Raw genomic sequence first — 20,453 nt, forward strand, 5'->3', positions numbered from 1 at the left:
AGGACAGTGTGCAGGACCTGTGCACATTTCACAGGTGCCCCCCTTCACCGGGCAGGGCTCACCCCAGGGGGCTACCCCACAGAAACTCTTGCACAATTTCCCAAAGATGTGTTTTCCAGACCACCCATCAGAGCACTGATGAAATAGCTGGGCACTGGTAAGAACACTAACGTCCATGGAGAGGGGACAGGATCCACCAGTCCTGGTCCACATGGATGAGGGATGCTGAGCAGGGGTCTCCACATGCCAACAGATAACAACTTCAGGGATCTTCTCACATGAGATCTGTGAAGCAACCTTCTGCATACATGATTCCACCTGTTAGACTAGATACATGTGATTTCAATAGGCAGACGAGCATGAAAATGACATGATATGAGTGTACATAGAGAACCCTAAAGATTTCACCAAAAAATTACTAGAACTGATCACTGAATTCAGTAAAGTAGCAGGATACAAAATAGATATCTGGAAATCAGTTGCATTTATATACATCAAAAATGACCTCTCAGAAAGGGAAACTAAGAAAACAATACCTTTTACAATTGCATCATAATAATAAAATATTTAACCAAGGATATTAAAGACCTGTATTGGAAAGTTATAAGACACTGAAGAAAGAAATTGAAGAAGTAAGTTTTTATGCAAGTAAGTTTTATCATGTTCATGAACAGGCAGAATTAACATCGTTAAAATGTCCATATTACCCACAAAAATCTATAGATTCAATGAAATTCCTATCAAGACACCAATGATGTGTTTTACAGAACTAGAACAAATATTTCAAAAATTTATAGAGAACCTCAAAAGGCCCTGAATAGCAACAATGATCTTGAGAAGGAAGAATGAAGTTGGAGGAATCACACTACCTAGTATCAAGCTGTGCTATAAGGCCATAGTAATGCAAACAACACGGTACTGGCATAAACACAGCCACGTAGATCAATGGAACAGAACAGAGAGCCCAGAAAAAACCCTCAACTTTACAGTCAATATTCGACAGAGGAAGCAAGCACATACAGTGGGCTAAAGAGAGTTTATTCAATAAATGGTGTTGGGAAACTGGACAGATACATGCAGAAAAATGAAACTACATCACCCACCTTGTCACACCACACACAAGAATAAATTCTAAATGGATTAAAGACTTAAACGTAAGATTCAAAATTATAAAAATCCTAGAGGACAACATAGGAAATAACATCTTGGACGTTGCTTGTAGAAATATTTTATCTGATCTATCTCCTCAGGTAAAAGAAACAGAAATAGTTCAAATTTAAAAAATCTATTGCAGATATAATTATGTCTTAAATTAGTGAGATTTATTTATTTTCCTGTTTCTTAGAAAATACATTAAAATTATTGCTTTTAACTAGGCACACAGTTAAAAGAAAGTGTGAACTTATGTTTGGTTTAACAGATGTATTTAAATTAAAGGTCCTGCATTACTTTACGTATTGAATTCTGTACAATTGGCATTCTATTTAAGGAGAAAGCATTAAAAAGAGTGAAATGCTGGTAGAGACTCACTGACAACAGAAGATTGATTCTGGCTTCTTTTTCTTGTGTCCTTAATACATTACACTATCTTTCACAACAAAAATGTCCTGCTCATGATAGAGATGCCCAGAAGTGGAAAAAAAAACCACCCCCCAAGCAGTTAATGAATAATGCACATTTTCACAGCAGTGGTCACATTATAGTGTTTCCCAGTGGGTACCATTTTTCCTCGTTGAGTGGGACACTGTGAAGTTGGATGTTAATGGCTCCCACAAAGGTGGTTTTGCTCTTCACAATTAGCATTAAGCCATGTCCTTGGAGCTCTGTGACTTTTTCATATACCACCTGAAAGGGAAAGGAAGCATGAAAATATAAATCAGACACGCTAAATGCACCTTTCAAAATATTGTGTTTAATATAAATATTTAGCTGCTAATATCTTGTACTTTGGAATGGATAGGTTAATGTTAGGATCCTTCATTTCTAACTCTAATTCTAAAAAGCTAAAGATTCTGCTACAATAGTGAAGTTTAGTGAAATAATATTTTTATAAGAGGCTTAGAATACACTCTCGATTTCATTAATAATTGTCCATCCCTCATTTAATAGGTCGGTAAATCATGCTCTAGTAAATACACTTCACCTTTTAACTGTCCTTGAATTTTTGGTGCAGCAGCGGAGCTTGAACACTGTCTTTCTTTGGTGAAGGCTAATGAGGAAAGCAGACCAATTTCCATGACTTCCTTGTGCTATTTTAATGCAGTACAGCAATACTTGTTTCTACATGTGGAGAAGTCACTCTGGTTTCTTTAATCTATTTAAAATTGCTTTATTTTTTATTATGAAAATACATGCTCATGAATTAAAATGTTAATGAAACAAAAAAGAACAAAAAGAGAAAGCAAATATTTATATTTCTACCATTGGGAGATAATTACAGAGCATTCTGATGTTCTGTTTGTTCTCTATAAATAATCACATTTTATGAATCTACATTGTAATTAAGCTGTATATACAGTTTTGTGTCTTGCTCTTTTTCACTTACTAGTCATATAACTATTTTTTTAAGGGATATGTTTAATTGTGTTTTATAATATCCAGGAAGTAAGTTAAGTCACAGACAGTACCCTGGCTGCCTGCAGTGGTACAGACTGAAAGCGTAGTACTCTCCAGAAGCTAGTTATGCATCATGAAAGGAGTGGGGAGCTGTGTGTAAATCCAATGTGCTTCTCAAGGAAACTCCTTGAACACATTTAGGAAAGCAGTTTCACGTGCTGCTTCAAATTTGCTTGCTCTGTGTAACAAGCTACAAGATAGAAAAAAGAGTTCCCTATAGGTGCACAAAAGAAGCAGAGAGAACAACTTAGGGGGAAGTCCTTTGAGTGACAGCGAGGCTTCCTCCCTGTGTATGGATGTGGTTTCTGATCCATGATACTGGATTTTGCCTGTCATTTGTGAGCCATTAATTTATCAGTGAAATTCTGTTCAAAGTCTGTTAGCTGCTCTGAACAACGACTCGCTTGTCAAATAAATAATAACTCCATCAAGGGTGTGAGATCCAATATAGAATGTGTTAACCCCATCCACCCTGCTTCACACGACAGCCCCCGGCTACCTCCTCTTTCAGAATCTTGCTCACATTCCAGACAGGAGGTTGTCTTTCCGGTTTCCTAGGACTGCTCATTCAAATAATCCCATTTCATCCACTGAGCTCCCTGGGGGTAATAAGGGAACTGAAGGGCCGCTTTAAAATTCTCAGAACCCTACCACTGTAATTCATCTTTTTATCGGCAGCGGATGCCCTGCGTGGACTCTCTGAACCGTTCTCTCCTCCTTTTCCAGGACTTTTCCAGGACTTCAGAGCAAAACTCCTTTTCCTTTCTCTCTAGTGGCCGTTTTGAACTGTCTAAATGGTTGTCCACTTTCCTTGAACAACACTTTCAGCAGATGAATCCATCTCCTATTTCACAGAGAAATGGGCCAAGGGGTCCTCAAAGTGTTACTGCATGTGAAGTCAAACAGTGGAATAACGCTAAGCCCTTATGTCCTTGGGAAGTCTGGCTTAAGAACTCTGTGAATGATATTAATAGGCCTTAAAGATGTAACTTTAAAATAAACACATCCATTATTAATATTTACATGAATCTGTTGTCAATTATATGTTATCTTATTTGCATAATGGTGATTATAATATTTATCTTTTACCATTGTGGGGAAGAATACATGAGATAATGAATACAAACAAGCCTTACCACAAAGCCTGGTACATATTAAGCACTAATAAATCATAGCTGAATAAGATCCATTACATACACAAAAAAGAACAGCGTTTCTTGGAATTTTGGATTCGTTGACTGGAGACAACCCTTGCAGACAGACTAGAATCTCCTAGGTATTTGGTAAATTGACGTTCTCAAGACGCGAATTTAGAAATTAATTGTTTTCTCAGTTAAAATACAAACATTTGAACTGCAAAGTTTTTATCAGTTCGTGGATTTTCTGCCTTACGTTTCATTATGTGTGCACGCAATCAGTGCACAGCGTAGATGACATATCTGGTCATTTTTAAGCGCACCCACAGCATTATTAAAAAAATAAGCATTCTTTTCTTACTGTGCAATGAATAATTAGTGAGTAATGCTAGAGCAGTACACAAACGATTATATTCTTTGAGACACTTTCACCAAATTATTTCATATGTGTTTTACCTTCACATACACAGACCAAAGCTGCACAGCTCTTTTGATTTCACTTTATGAAATCAAAATTTCATAGAGTACTTTTCACCCACAGGCATGAGCCAAGTTTTCTTTGCCTCCTGACAAATGTTGAATTTGTGGGTTTGAAATAGTTACATCAAGCAGAAAAACATTGTTTAAGGTAAGTAATATGGACTGACATATACAAGCATTCACTGTGTCAGTGTTTGGCACAAGAGTCTAGTAGATAGTTCTCAAGTGTATTTTATGATTGCAGTGGGAGAACGATCATATGGAAACCCAAGTTTGTCTAGGGCTGGTGGGGAGAGGAGTGAGGAGGCGGGATAATGAAAGGGAGAGTTCAAAACCACTGAGAACAGAACTTTGTGGGTGCAGAGAGGGAGGGAGAACAAAGCAGAGTTTAAGCCTGGTCACTGTGGGCTTTGTAATCACTCACTTTGGAACCTGAAATCTAGTTATGTGGCCCTGGTAAAACTGTTTGACCGCAGGGTCTCAGTGTCTGGGTTTACAAGCAGAATTTTCATGTTCTGAATGGCAAATGAGCAGACCATACAGGTAACAATAGAAATAGCTCACTGAGTGTATTGTATACCTAGGGTTGTGCTAGATATTCGTGCACATTCTGGAAAATATTTTAAGGTATGTAAAACACAAAAAGTTTATGTTCTGTCCTTTCTAATTCCCCTTTATGCTTTGTAATAGGATAGTATCTAAGAAAGGAATCCAAAGCAAAAAATACATTAACTATGCTAAGGTAATTTTATTATAAGATAGAATCTGGATTTCTTTTCAATCCTTCAAGAAAGTAATGGTTTTTAACCAGATGCTGAAGGTAGAGGAGTGGAAAGAGCAAGGTTTTGGAGCCAGAATCCTAGCTGTGCTTCTGAAAAGCGGCAGTGCAGTTCTGGGCATTCCTACCGCCAGCCCCGCCTCACCTTGAACCCAGCCTTGGCTACCGCTGGGATTCGTGCCTGACGGGGGTTTTCAGGGAGACTGCTGGCAAAGCTTAAGATGTACCTGGGGAGTGTCAAGTCGACAAGCCTGGCTCTGTGTGAAAGCTTTAGTATCTGAAGGGTGGACACTAAAGGGACACATGGCAATACCTGGGTCTTAGGGAGGAGGAGGTCAGTGAATAAAAGTGAACAGAACTATTTTCATGAAGAACCTTGTAAGGCATTGGTGATGCAATGTAATAACCCTTTTGTGTTCCTCTAAGAGATTTATATGGAAGGGAAAGCGAGGCCATTCTCTCCCACTTCCTGGAGCAATGCACGGCTTTGGCAGCTGAGAAATCCCAGCTGTGGTGAGTGGCCCATGTAGTGGTACTCAGGATGCAAAGCAGGGGAGAAGTTCAAAGCAAGGTAGATGCCATGTACTAATTCACTGGGCTCCCTAGAAATATAATAAGTGTTACTGAGGATGCACAGAAATGCCTGAGAGGTTCGGCACAGAATTGAGGGCTTACATCTCAGCTGAGGTCCAGAGCAAGTAAAACCAGAGTTAAAACTGGTGGGCAGCAATTTTTGCATTTCTCAAAATAAATATTTTTGCTGTATTAATAGAGACATGGAGCACACTGGGAAAAATAAAAATATTATAACCCTTTTTTCCCCTTCATGACTTTGTAAATTGAATCAGCTTTCCTGCCAAACTTGCTTATATGATGATCATTACCATCAAAATAGTTACTTATCCACACATTAATTCATGTTTCTGAAAATCTGGAATGTGGGTAAATCAGAGTTTGCTATGCATGTAATACAGCTTTTAAAACAATTTTACATGTGTTCAAAGTATAAATGGGGTATATTTGTGTTATAAGTATAGACTAAAGGAGAAATTATTTCAGTGATTTCTAATCAGTGGCCCATGCATGTATACAGGCCCAACATTATCACAAGCCATCAGAAAAGTTATGGACATAACAAGCATATAATCTCCATGCACATATATTTACTAGTTTTTAATAATACATAAACCTTGAAATAATTAAAACACAAGTTTATTTAAACTCTCCTGAATTATTAATGGCTTTTGGTCATGACGTGCTGAACTACATCACTGAGTCTGAGAAGTTTGTTGATTTTGGAGAAAGGGGTGTTACACTCAAAAAGTGTAGAAGCTAGTGATATTGTTGGGAGTTGTACATCTCAGCTGTTGACATCATGACAAATAAAAAAATGTCAAAATACCTTTCCTTACTAAATTGGAGAAGTCTTAATCTCCTCCCTCTTTCTCTCTATATACATAAATATGTATATGTGAATATATTTACACACGCACACATACATGGTTATAGTTTTATACACAAACACAAAGTATCACTTATAAAACTACCCTAAATATTCAATTTCACAAGTCTTTATAGAAGTAACTAAATTTTAAAAATACAGAGAAATATAAGGCATTTCCTTGTCCCAAAAATGTGTATAACATACTGTCAGAAGAAATGTGTATGACTAAGGACTAAGTGAAAGGGGCTAAGTGTGGTGTAAGAGTCCAGGAGGAGAGAGTGGTTCACAGTGTCCACATGTGAACTGAGCTTCAGAGTCAGCAGCGAAGAACAGAGAGGCTGAGTGCCACCTGAGCTTCACCTCTGAAGTCTTCGGGACCATTCAGGAAATGACAAGCTGTCTGATGTGACTCGGGAATATGGCTAAGTATGGGACAATAAATGGGCATGAACCCTCAATTATTGACAAAGGTGCAAAAGATATTCAATAAAGAATTGCCTTCCCGACAAAGGACGCTAGAATTTGGCATTCATAGACCAAAAAACAAACCCTAACCCAAACCTAAGACTTTATTTTAAAAATTAACTCAAAATGAATAATGTACTTAATATAAAATTTAAACCCTAAAATATTAAGAAAATATATAGGAGAAAATCTGTAGGACTTAGTGTTAGGTGAGGAGTTCTTAGGCTTGACACCAAATGCACAATCTATAAAAAAAACCCCTGATAAATTGGACTTTCATCAAAACGAAAAATTTTACTTGAAAAGCCCTGAGAAAAAGATGAAAAGACCAGTTACAGAATGGGGGAAAATATTTGCAAATCAAATATCTGTTAAGGAGTGGTATCTGGAATATATAAAGAACTCTCAAAACTTAACAGTAAAATGCAAACTACCCAATTAAAAATGAGCAAAGACTTTTCAGTAAAGAGGATATACAGATGGTAAATAAGCACATGAAAAGAGGTACGACATCATTTATTATTATGTAAATAAAAATTAAAACAGCAAGATATCACTCTGTACCTATTAAACTTCAATTAAAAAATAGTGATAATACCAGATGCTGGCAAAGATGAGGTTTCTACTGGGTCACTCATGCACTGCTGGTGGGAGTGTAAATTGGTATAGAAAAAGTATGGCAGTTTCTTATAAAACTAAATACACCATTACTATATACCCCAGTAATTACACACTTGAACTCTTATCCTAGAGCAATTACAACTTATGTTCACACAAAAACCTATACATTTATAGGTTTATATAAATAAATATTTATAGCAACTTTGTAGTAATCCCGAACCAGAGATAACCCAGATGCGCTTGAATGTGTGAACAGTGAAAAAGCTGTCCATGACTACTACTCAGCAGTGAAAAGGAATAAACTATTGACACGTGCAGCTACTTGGATGCATCTCTAGGAAATTAGCGTGAGCAAAACTAAGCCAATCTCAAAATGTTCCAAATTGAATGATTCTGTTTATATAATATGAATAACAAAGTCATAGGGTTGGAGAACATGATGGTAGTCGCCAGTGGCTTGCGAGGTTGTGTTGGAACGAGGGAAGTGTCTCTGGCTATAATACGGTATAACGTATTAGGGTGGCACCAGGAATTTTTGTGATGGAACTGTTCTGCATCTTGACTGTGCTGGTGTCCCAAAAATCTATACATGTGATGAAAATGCATAGACCTAAACACACACATACACACATACACAAGCGCACACATAAAACTGGTTAAATCTAAATAAGGTCAGTGGATTGCATTAACATCAGCTTCCTGGTTGTGATCATGTACCATGGTCACGAAAGATGTTACCATTTGGGGGAAAATGGTTAAAGGGTATTTGAATCCTTTCTGTATTTTTTCTTCCAACTACATGTGAATCTATAATTATCCCAAAACAATTTTTTTAAAAGCTTATGCTCCAAGAGACAAATTAAGAAAATTACTGAGACAAGTTTTAAAGGCTATGAATGTCATGTTTAGAGTTCTGACATTGTAGAGTAGGCAGTGAGGGATTTAAAAGAGGTTAAACAGGAGATTAATAAATATGACTAGGTTTTGGAAGACATTTTAGGTAGAAATATAAAAGATTTAACCAAAAAACATAAGACAGGAGTCAGGTAGAAGGCCATCATAGTAGCCAAAGTCACAAGAACCTCAAGCAAAGAAAGGTAGTAGAACCAAGAGGAGGTGATAGATTTAAGAGACAGGAAGCCACACAAGTAGAACCGATCAAATTTGGTGACTGTCTGGACATGTGATTGAGAGACAGGGAGATAGCATTAGAAGTTATCCTTTGAGATGGTTAACGGAGGAGGAAAGCCCGGTTTAAAAGTGGCTAGAAGACATCCAAATGAGCTCTTCAGTGATGAGGCAGAAGTGCGGTCAAAAGATTAGGAGAGAAGCCAGAGCTTGAGGAAGAGATTCAGATGAAAACTAAATATGGGTGATAAATGAAAATGTGTGGAACACAAGATAATCTGAGGGAATAAATATCAAGAAGAGATAAGGATATTCAGATGTCAGAACTACAATAAACAACAGTACTGGAGGAGGAAGAATGTAAATGAAAAAGGAGGGAGTGGTTAGAGAGGATAGAAAGGAATTGAGAAAAGTTTGGACTCAAGAAACAAAGGGGTGTGGCAAGAAAAAGGACAAAGTCAACAGTGTTGCTGTGTAATTCAGGGGAGGAGCGCCTGAGGGCTGAGGGGATTCCACAACTGTCTGCAGGCGGCACTTGAATAGAGCTGCATCAACGAAAGTCAGAATCCACCCGCACAGGATCCAAGGGTGAAGAGGAGATGATGAAGGGAGTGCAGGAAATGTTAATTCTGTAAAAGTTTGGAGATGACAAGGAGGGAAAGAAAAATTGAATGCTTTAGAAACATTGAGTTGAGGAGTTTTGTTTTTTTAAGATTTCTGAGTCAAGGATTCAGTGGATGAGACAGCCTTAAGAAGAGCAAATAGTCAACTGAGCAAGGTACAGATTGGAAAGAAGGAATCGAGAATAAATGGAGGATTTGCCTTAGATAGAAGTAGGGGCTTAGATGTTCAAATTGTATAATACAGATGAAATGGCTGTATCTCATATAAATGAACTGTAATTTAATTTGCATTTTGTACTTATTTTTTTTAGATTTTGCAAATATGATTTCATGATATGTATTTTTCTATATACAGGTTAGACTATGATTAGACTGTTAGGCAAGGGAAACCAGGTAAAGGAAAGTAAGGTTAGAAAAATAAGATGAAGTCAGGGATAATATTCGTGTGTGAAGTAAATGCTATAGAGTCTGTGGCTCTCACTGGAGGCTAGCCACAGTTTGAAAATTGGTTCATGAAAACTTTGAAAGCAGTATCTGTATTTTCCAGTTCCCATAGCGTCTAGAATAGAGATTGGCACACAGTGGCTATTTTTGGGAAATGTCTACTGTTTATGGAAAAATGTTGCCAATTACTGCAAATTTTTCATATTTGGTTGTTAGGCTGAAAAATGGTAAGAAAAATACAAAACGACTGAACAAGAGATGAATCATACTTACAATTTCATTGTATGTGGGGTCGGTACATTTTGAAACAGATTTTGTTTTCCTCCTACGGACTTCACTGGGATGTGGTAAAAGATAAAACTCAACATGTGCACTGGGCATGGAGCCATCTGGGAGATGCTGCAAAGGAAAAGGATCATAAATATGAACGCATGTTGCTACCAAAGAAAACAAATATGAAGCTACTAAACATCTATCCAGACCAAAGTCAGGATCAAGGTTTCTCACCGTCACTCTGATGATCAGAAAATGAGAAAACAATAAAAAAGAATAACATCATTGTTCAGAAATAATTTGAGTATAGTTTAATAGAATAAAATTGTTGTGGAAGAGAACTATATTTGAAAGCCCATTAAATTAATTTGTTTTTTACAGTCAAAACTAAAATTGCATTTTTCATAGACATGGTCAAGAGCTGAATATTAGCCACAAGCAGAGACAATAATTAAGTGACTCTGGATACTGTATACCACTTAAAAAAAATTCAAGCTTAACATGTAAAATAAAATGTACCATTCAATGACATACATATGTATATTATATAATATTACATTTTAAATCAAAATTTAATTAAAACATTTACTAGACCTAAAACTTTAATATATTTATAAGATGGTTATGATAATTTTATTATCTAAATTTTCCTAAAATATATTGGATAACCCTTTTTAAATTATATTCCATGGAGTCCCAAAACTTGCCTGCCTGGCAGCCTGAGCAATGAAGCCAAGCGGGTGAGTCTGGACTCTCTCTTCCCATTATTCCTAACCATTGCCCCCAACCTACCACCTTCCCCACACTGGCTTTGGAACTTCTCTCATTTTTCCCCATCTTTCCTTATTATGCACATTTTGATTTCTTACTATGTCATTTGAAGAGTGTATCCACTGTTTGAAAAATTTTCATCACTGTTGTATTTAACCTCCTTTAAAGCTGGTTTGATCATGTTACCTTACTTCTTAAAACAGCCAAGGATTCCAAACTGCCTGAAGAATAAACTCCCAATTACAGAAAGGGGAAAATCTTTTATGTGCCAACCTTTTCCAAGCATTTAGCAACTCAAGATTTGGGCCTCTATTTTCAAGATAGTGTGCTTGGCAGTTTCTTGAATATCCTGCAGTTTTTAGAGTAATAGAACAGCACAGGTTTCAATTTAAGTCAGGGGTGCATTAGGTCTGAGCAATGGGCTTAGTCTGTCCTTAGCAGAGTCAAATACAGGCATTGATTTCTCAAGTCTTTAAGAAAGTCTTATCAACACTATTTTTTTCCCTCTTCTTACTGACACCATATTCTGTTCCTTAAAGATATCAGTTAATTTATTAAAGAAATCACTAGCTGGCTCCTTATCAATAATTCTCACCTCACCCTTTGCTGTTATGTATATGTGAATTAAATTTTACTTTAAAATAATTATATAACCCCTACTTGCCTAAATGTCTCACCTCAGGATTTTTAACTCTTGCTGCTTTTAGGCCTTTACAATTTGCACTTGACCTGAAGAGTCGTAAGACTTGGGGATGCAGAGTTAACATTCTAAGCAATGAGAAGTTTCCTGAGTCAGAGAACTTTCTCATTCACGGTGGATTGAAGTCAAACAATGATGCTACTTTCTTCCAAAACTCTGGCTAATATTTTTACTTTGCTCAGAAGATAGCGTGAGGTCCTGTAAACTTTATTTTGTTGCTTATACTAACTTTGGGTTATATATTTTCTAGATTTTCTGTTAAAATATTTATTATTTTCTACATTTTAAAAATAGTTCTATGTGTGTTATCTTCCTTATGAGATTAGAAATTCTTTTCCAAGCCTCCCTCCCCCATACCTCCTTTGAGCTTTTCTCGGTTGGTTACTCTCTACCCTGCTACCCCTCCCCCACACTCAGTTCCTTTCTCCTGAACTTCCAATGTTTCTAAATCCCCAGCTAAAAATTTAAAATCCCCACTTGAAATTGGGCTTTCTTTTACCTTACTCTTTTCTTTTCTCTCATAGCCATGTATTCCTGTTATAGCATTTCTTTTCTTTCTTTCTTTTTCTATCAACATCCTGTCTCTAACAAAGTATTTGGTATAGAGTGGACACTAAATCAATAGTTATCAAATGACTGAATGCCTGAGTTATGTATTCATAGTGTCTAGCTCTTTGAAAGTACCCAATAGTTATTGGTTGAATCATAATTTATAATGTATATAAAAACTAGAAGCCTTTCTAACATCCTAAGATTTGATTTAAATAGTGCTCTTACCTATTGCAGTATTTGTTGTTATAATTCTATGCAGTAAAAAGCCCACTGCAGGGTAAATTGGATGTATCTTAGGCTCTGTTTTTAAAGTCTGTCCTAGGTGTTTAGCTTGAACACTTAGCAGTTAGAAGACATTTCTCTGTTAGATCTGATCTTCTCATGCCCATCATTGGGTTTTGTGGCTCATCAGGAGTATTTGTGTTAAGATGTGCTTATTATGTCCAGTATCTCAATGTTCTGCTTCTAAGACTTTGACTTTATCTCATCTCTCAGATTGTGTTAAACAGTTAGATGCTTACTCTCCTTCTTTGCCTCTTTCTGGCCTCAGCTAGAGCTAGACTGGATTTGTAACATAATTATTTGTACTCATTCTCACAATGAAACCCTTGACAACATTCTTGTTTTCACCTGGGTAGTGATCTCTAATTGCTGTCTACCTTGCTGGAGTCTTCCTCCCCTGTGGTAGTCTCCCCCAACTCTCTGGACTTCTTTCACTTAAAGTCTTAAAAATCCTGACAATAAGCACAACAATATATTAAAAATCTCCTTCTAGAAGTCAATGATGACCTGATAATTTCTTGGGAGACTAATAAATTGTGATCTAAAGTCATATTTTTATGCTAAATTCCCATATACTCTCTCATCCTCATACAAGTTTCTCTCCTCATGTCCTCCTTTTTTGGAATACATGGAAGAAACAGGAATTGGAGCCTTGAAATTAACAGGACAAGTGCTTTATGGGAACTTTTGGGTGAAGACAGGAAGGAAGATCCATATTAGCACATCTTCTCTATAGAGGAACAATGTGTCATACAGATGTGGGAATTATGTTTTTAGGTTTAAAATGAGATGATTCTTTAAAAAGATTGGAAATGAAGGCCTTAGGATATTCTTAGCATTCACTGGAGGAGAGGCTTCTTTTGTTATTGAAGAGTGAAATATTAGGGATTCTTGGCTTTGTTATTATTTTAGTTTATAAAATGTAAAATATGTATATGTATATTAGTAAGTCTTTGTTCACAATGTTGGTTTGCAAATGGTTATTGCTTTAGGCATAGGAATAATTAAAAATACCAATTTTCTGCTTTTTTTTTTTTTGCTCTGGATTGCACACAGAATGGTTTTCAGTGCCACTTTTGTTCTTTTGGTCAGTGACTGACAGTATGTTGACAACATGGTTTATTTAACAAAACAAAGAAAAATAAAAGTAAACAGTAACATGTTGGTATAAAAACAAAGCCCAATATAAACTGTTTAGAGAGCAAATAAAACCATCTCACATTGTAGGATATACTAGAAACCCTTCAGTATTTTTATATGAGTGTATGAGGAAGGCATTTTTTCATAGATAGTAACAATAATAGCTACTGTATAGTGAGTATATACTAATTTAAAACCCTCTCTTTAAATAATCCTTGAGCCAGTGTTATTGTCTTTATTTTACTGAAAAGATTTCTCTGTAAGACCTCTATGCTCTTAGCCACTACCTCCTACTGACTCTACAAAGACTGCTAAAGGACACTGTCATATTCAGAATAAGAGCACCTCTAGATCAAGTTTTATCAGGAATGTGATAAAAATACTGGTTTAAAAACATCAGACACTTTGGAAACTCTACAAATTAATTCAAAACTTAATTGTATTTAACAGGTTATTATACTTTTGATGAATAATTTATGAGAATTTTACATCAAGTTTTTTTAAACTTAAATGTTTCCAATCTTAGTATAACATAAGCTTTGGAGAAAATCAACTCATGATGATTAAAATACGATAGGGCTATAAAAACCTGAGGTCTATGCCAAAAACAAAACAACACAATAAAAAAGCATTTTCCTGTTCTATGTGCCTGTCAAATTGCAATTTCAAAACTCAGACTAGACACCATGAAGAGGGTTTAAAAAAACAAAATGTCAACGTATGATAAAAGTACAGATGCGCAATAAAAGTGCTTGTGATATATGGTTTGTCATGTGCTTTAGTTAAAGGAATCCAATCTTCCTGTATGTGTTGGTTAATATACAGTGGAATAATTTCAGGTCCTCATGAATTAACTTAGGATGGTGTTCTGCTTCATTTCACACCAGTTTAAGTATTTAATAAAATTCTTGTTCTCTTTAGCTGATTTCTAATAATTAAAAAAAAATCAATGTAAAAATCAAACTACCATGTGTCTAACACTTTGGATGGTCTGTGAGAGGACACGGAAAAGTAATTGAGATAGTTTCTCACTTCAAAGAGCTAATAAACTCATTTTCATCATCATGTTGGCATGCGTAAATCAACATGATGTAGTTAAACAACTAGACAGACGCCAGTACAGCAGACAGAATTCCTTTTCTGAGTCAATACATAACAAATTGAATTGCTTCTAAAAATTCAGAATTCTAATTAGAGCTCCAGACTTTGTTACTGAGTATCTTGTGAAATTTGGCAAGTTTTTCCATTTCTCAGTCTTAATAACATGCAAGAAGTAAGGCTTTAAACCTCATTTATTTTTTACAATCTATTCAATAGGCAATCTGAAAAGTTGTTTATGAGTTAGCTGGTAATTAAACTTTTCTTTTTCACAATTTCACAGAACTCCTTTAAATAATTTCAAATTTACTAACTCATTTTCTATCCCCAAGTGCTGACAAAATTGTACAAGTAAGAGAGAGAGACTATGTTTTGTTAGTCATTACTGAGGAATTGCAAAGAAAAAGATGATATAATGAAAGGTTAGATTGATGTTATCCTTCATATTAGGGAAAGAAGGTGGATTGCAGCAAGAAGCAGAAACTAGTAATTCAGAGGTAAAATATACGTGTTATGTACCTCAAATATTTGCCTTGGTCTCTTCCTTCTAACCAGTGTTATCATGATTTAAATAAAGATATAGAAATATGATGTACACGTGTCAGTAACCTGAGTTTGATGGCTAATAGGCTGGATCAGATAATCAGGACTGAGTTATAAGGGCCTGGGATGATGAACTGTATCTAACAAAGTTAAAACAATAGTTAGAACTGAAACAATACACTACATAGAAGACAAAACTTAGGAAAAAATATACAATGTCAAGTTCTGGGGACTGAACCTGCAGTGACCTGAGTGGGAATTGAACCAATGATCTTTTGCTTTGCAGAATGATTTTCAACCAACTGAGCCATACTGGTCAGGGTCTGGAAAAATTTTTAAAAAGGTATACATGATTCAGGAACCTATACATGATAGGTTTAGGATTTCTATGTTCCAGAGATGGCTATATAGTATGGTTATCTATCTATTATCTATCTATCTATCATCTATCGTGTATCTATTTACCTATGTATCTATCTATCATCTATCTATTTGTATCTGTACATAAGAAACTTTAATGTAAATACAGTTTGATATCAGGTATTGTGATCCCTCCTGCTTTGTTCTTCTTTCTCAAAATTGCTGCAGCAGAAAACAGCACCAAATTACAAAGAGAACCAACAGTATGGGAAAACATATTTGCCAATGATAGCTCAGACAAGGGCCTGATATCCAAAATATATAAAGAACTCACATGACTCCACTCCAGGAAGACAAACAACCCAATTAAAAAATGGGCAAAGGACTTGAACAGACACTTCTCCAAGGAAGACATACAGAGGGCCCAGAGACATATGAAAAGATGCTCAGCATCACTAGTCATCAGAGAGATGAAAATTAAAACCACAATGAGGTACCATCTCACACCAGTCAGAGTGGCCAACATAAACAAATCTACAAACAAATGTTGGAGAGGATGCGGAGAAAAGGGAACCCTAGTGCACTGTTGGTGGGAATGCAGACTGGTGAGGCCACTGTGGAAAACAGTATGGAATTTCCTCAGAAAACTAAAAATGGAACTGCCCTTTGACCCAGTAATTCCGCTGCTGGGATTATACCCTAAGAACCCTGAAACACCAATCCAAAAGAACCTGTGCACCCCAATGTTCATAGCAGCACAATTTACAATAGCCAAGTACTGGAAGCAACCTAAGTGCCCATCAGCAAACGAGTGGATCCAAAAACTATGGTATATTTACACAATGGAATTCTACGCAGCAGAGAGAAAGAAGGAGCTTATACCCTTTGCAACAGCATGGATGGAACTGGAGAGCATTATGCTAAGTGAAATAAGCCAGGCGGTGAGGGACAAATACCATATGATCTCACCCTTAACTGGAACATAATCAATAGAAGAAAAAAGCAAACAAAATACAACCAGAGACATTGAGGTTGGGAACAGTCTAGCAGTGGCCAGGGGGGAGTGGGGTGGGGACAGTGGGAAGAGGGGATTGCAGGAACTATTATAAAGGACATATGGACAAAATCGGGGGGGATGGTGGGGGTGGGGGAGGGAGGTGGGTTCAGCTGGGGTGTGGGGGAGGGAAGGGGAGAAAAGGCATACAACTGTAATTGAATAACAATAAAAATTTTAAAAAAATTAAAAAAAAAAGGATAAAAAACTGTGGAATACTACCCAGCAGAAGAAGGAACTCCCACCTTTTGCAACTCCTACCAGATGCAACTGGAGTATATTATGCTAAGTGAAATAAGCCATTTGGTAAAAGCCATCTGGTCAAATACCTTATAATCTCACCTTTAAGAGGAATCTAATGAACAAAATAAACTAATGAACAAAACGAACCACAGACACGGAGACATGGAACAGACTGAAAGTGACCAGAGGGGAGGGGCAAGGGGGATAATAGTGGAAAGAAGGGGAAGGGACTGGACAAAGAACATGTGTGAATGACCCATGGACATGGACAGCAGTGTGGGAATTGACTGTGGGAGTGGGTGGTGGGGTGGACAGAGGAAGGCAAAGGGGGAAAAATTGGGACAACTGTAATAGAATAACAACAAAATGATTTAATAAAAAATTCATTAATTGCTAAAAAAAAAATAGGGGCCAATCCCAGGCTACACATACACATTATAATTTTAGGAAACTTTCTAAGTAAAAAATAAAATGTAAGAACACTTTAATATGTGTGTGTGTTTAGCCTGAGGTTGTTGCTGTTATGTTTGACTCTACTTCTCTCTCTTTCCCATTAATTTTATATAGTAACTATTTTCTCCCATTTTGTATCTTATGAAAGGATTAAACAGCACCCAAGTCAAGGTGTTTTCTTTTTTTCCCTCAGATTACTTGTTCCTCATTTGAGATAACTTATCTTCTATTACAGTGCAAGAGTGTGAGCCTTCTCCAGAAGAGAGTCTGGCATCCTTACTGATTACTTTGGGAGCCTACTGAAATGCTCATGTTCTGGAACAGGAAGAAGAAAACAGAGTGGAAGAAATAACACAGACCACGGGAATCCGTTAAACTGGGGGAGACATTGCTGACTGGAATGCACAGAGAGGTGCAGAGATTGTGCGTGCCAGCCAATGGAAGAGAGCCTTTTAAGGTGGGCTACCTGGAAAATACCAGAGAGAGTTCAAAAAGTATTTCAAATCTAAATAATTTTTATATTGTTGTCATATAAACTAAAATATTATTTAAAAATAATATTAGACCAAGACCAAACTTCTAAATAACTGCATTACTTTGTTAGTCTCTGTTCACTAGAATAAATCATATTTCTGCACCTTTGAAAGGAAAAACATTCCAGCAATTTTGTTTTAGCTTGTGATCTCACAGGAGGGAAGTAATTCTTAGAGCTAAGCTTCAAAGATTTAATATAAGATAAGCAATTCTTTTCATCAAACTTAATATTAAATGTAACAAAACTTCAGGCATAATAATTCATGTTAATACCAAAATCAAATCAAATACAACTCTTTAGGCTGATTACTTAGGCATGTGAAAATAGTAAAGGCTCAAAAAATAACAGTTAAAACTTGAAATGAGCAAAGAAAATATGTTGAAGGTTTACAGATAAATTTTTGTTATTTTAACATATTATGATGTTATCTGTGTCTTCAGGTAAGCAGAAGGACTAGCTGTGAAAAAAGCAAGCCATGAGAGCTTCATTGTGATGATTTTTGGAAGGTGAGAAAGATCTGGGTTCTTACTTGTTCACATCAGAAGTAATTTGGCATTCTTTCTTTTAGCTGAGTATTCATTGAGCAGCTACTCTGTACTTGGCTCTGTTTTAGCCCCTGAGGTTACAGTAGTGATACAGGGCAGTGGAGAAAATAAGTTAAGAAAAGAATTTTGAAAGTAGCAACAAAGAGGGGTGGTTTTGCAGTTTCACCTGTGAGAGTGAGTGAGGACTTCACACAGAAAAGGTGGCGATAAAGCATGGTTATTCAGGGCATGGGAGACCAAGCCCTGGAGAATCTGAGACATGTGCCTGAAAGAGCATTCCAGATAAACTGAGTGGGAGGTGCCATTGTCCTGGGGGCAAAACCATGCTTGCAATATTTAAGGGACAGCAAGGAAGTCACTCGAGATGAAATGGGGTGACTGTAGGAATCTGTAGTAGGAGGTGAGGGCAGAGAGGGCAAGAGGGCCAGCCTGGTAGTACCTCCCAGATCTTTACAAATAAGTACTTTGGCTTTCATTGTATGTGATATGAGACTTCTTCCCCAAAACAATACGAAGAGAGAAATAACAGGATCTGATTTTTTTCTGAAAGGAGTATTCTGGTTGCTAGCTTAGGAAGAGATTGTAAAGAAATAAGGGCAGGCACAGGGAGACCTGTTAAGGAGGCTACTGGAGTAATTGGGTTGAGAGATGATGGTTGCTTGAACCAATGGTGATAACAGTGGGTGTGAAAAGTGGTGAAATTCTGGATTTATTTTGAACGCAGAGCTAACATGATCTGCTGATAAACTGAATGTAGTTTGTGAAATAAGTCAAAATGACTCTGAGGATTTTAACCTGAGTATTAGCATGATGAAGGTGCTATTTCCTGAGATAAGAAAGACTGCAAAAGAAGCAGGCTTAGGAGGGCAATAATCATAAATTTTATTTGGTGTATGTTAAGCTTGTGACGTCTACAGAATTGCTGAATAATCAGCTGTACATACAACTCTGGATTTTAGGGAAAGATTCAAGCTGGAGTTATAAATACAGAAAAGAAAGACATGTAAATGTTATTTAAAGCCACAAGGCTGAAGATAGAAAAGAGAAGAGGCCTAGGAATGAATATCGGGGCAAGATAAGAGACTGGGGAGAAGAGAGGAATCAGCGCGCGGAGTGAGAAATCAGACTGCAGGAAGCAGTGCTTCATTATTTATTGTCTTCAGAGGGCATCGGCAATGCAGAGGCTCCAGTGGCCCTACGTGTTATTTCCTTTTGGTGGGATTCAGCTGATCATTTGCCATTTACTCATATTTGTCTAAATCTCAAACTCTTGCTCACTCACTCCCCTCTTTTCAAGCCTGCATTACATTTGTTTCGAATGTCCTTATTGGTGGTGCAGCTTCATCTGAGTATAAAATGCATTTTTGAAAACTGTCAAAGGTAATTTGGGGATTCATCTGGTGAATAAAGTGGGTGACCAAGTTGGTTAATACTGCTTTTGATAAAAAATGAGGGATGGCTATTCAATGACATCACCAGGTCTGCTGTGGTTTACATGCCGGATCTAAAAGCCACGCCAACAGGCGTGTTCTAAAATGTTTTGAGCGGTGACAAAACTTCTGAAATAACAATTTATTTTGCAAGAGGACTATTTTCAATTAATACACCATATACATATATGAGTTCTTTTAACTTGATTAATACTATTTTTATTATTCTACTTTTTATAATATATATTATGTAGATACTTAAGTGAATCTTCCTTTCCCAGCCAAAGAATTTCCATTTTATTATTTTATTTTATTACACATATTTTTGAGGTTAGACATGTTTTTATTGATCATGCTATTGATCATGCTATTACAGTTGCCCCAATTTTTCCCCCTTTGTCCCCCTCACCCAGCACCCCCTACTCCCTCCAGCGATCCCCCCTCTTTTGTTTATCTCTATGGGTCACGTGTATAATTTCTTTGGCAACTCCATTTCCTACACTTGCTCTTAACACCCCCCTGCTTATTCTGTAGCTACCCATTTGTATTTCCTAATCCCTTCACTTTTTCCCCCATTCCTCCAGACCTCCCTCCACACTGGCCACCATCCCAGTGTTCTCCATTATCTACGATTCTGTTTCTGTTCTGCTTGTTTGGTTAGTTTGTTTTTTAGATTCAATTGTTGATATAGTTATGCATTTATTGCCATTTTATTGTTCATAGTTTTGATCTAATTTTG

At 36.7% G+C, this 20,453-nt stretch overlaps 1 protein-coding gene across 5 annotated transcripts in view; it reads right to left on the reverse strand.

Annotated features, from left to right (window-relative positions):
- The window catches only part of PIK3C2G (phosphatidylinositol-4-phosphate 3-kinase catalytic subunit type 2 gamma), a 280,978-nt gene that overhangs the window by 9,227 nt on the left and 251,298 nt on the right, over positions 1–20,453 (reverse strand). For 4 of the 5 annotated variants that reach the window (XM_071221070.1, XM_071221071.1, XM_053921758.1 and 1 more), the window contains 2 exons: positions 10,009–10,134; positions 963–1,845 (listed from right to left, as the gene is read on the reverse strand). In XM_071221070.1, coding sequence (XP_071077171.1) covers positions 1,693–1,845; positions 10,009–10,134 — 279 coding nt within the window. In that variant the 3' untranslated portion in view covers positions 963–1,692. Of the gene's footprint in view, positions 1–962; positions 1,846–10,008; positions 10,135–20,453 lie in introns of those variants that run through there. The other variant, XR_011651038.1, reaches the window with a different exon arrangement.

This window comes from Desmodus rotundus, chromosome 3 (assembly GCF_022682495.2).
Source record: "Desmodus rotundus isolate HL8 chromosome 3, HLdesRot8A.1, whole genome shotgun sequence".
Lineage (NCBI taxonomy): Eukaryota > Metazoa > Chordata > Mammalia > Chiroptera > Phyllostomidae > Desmodus > Desmodus rotundus.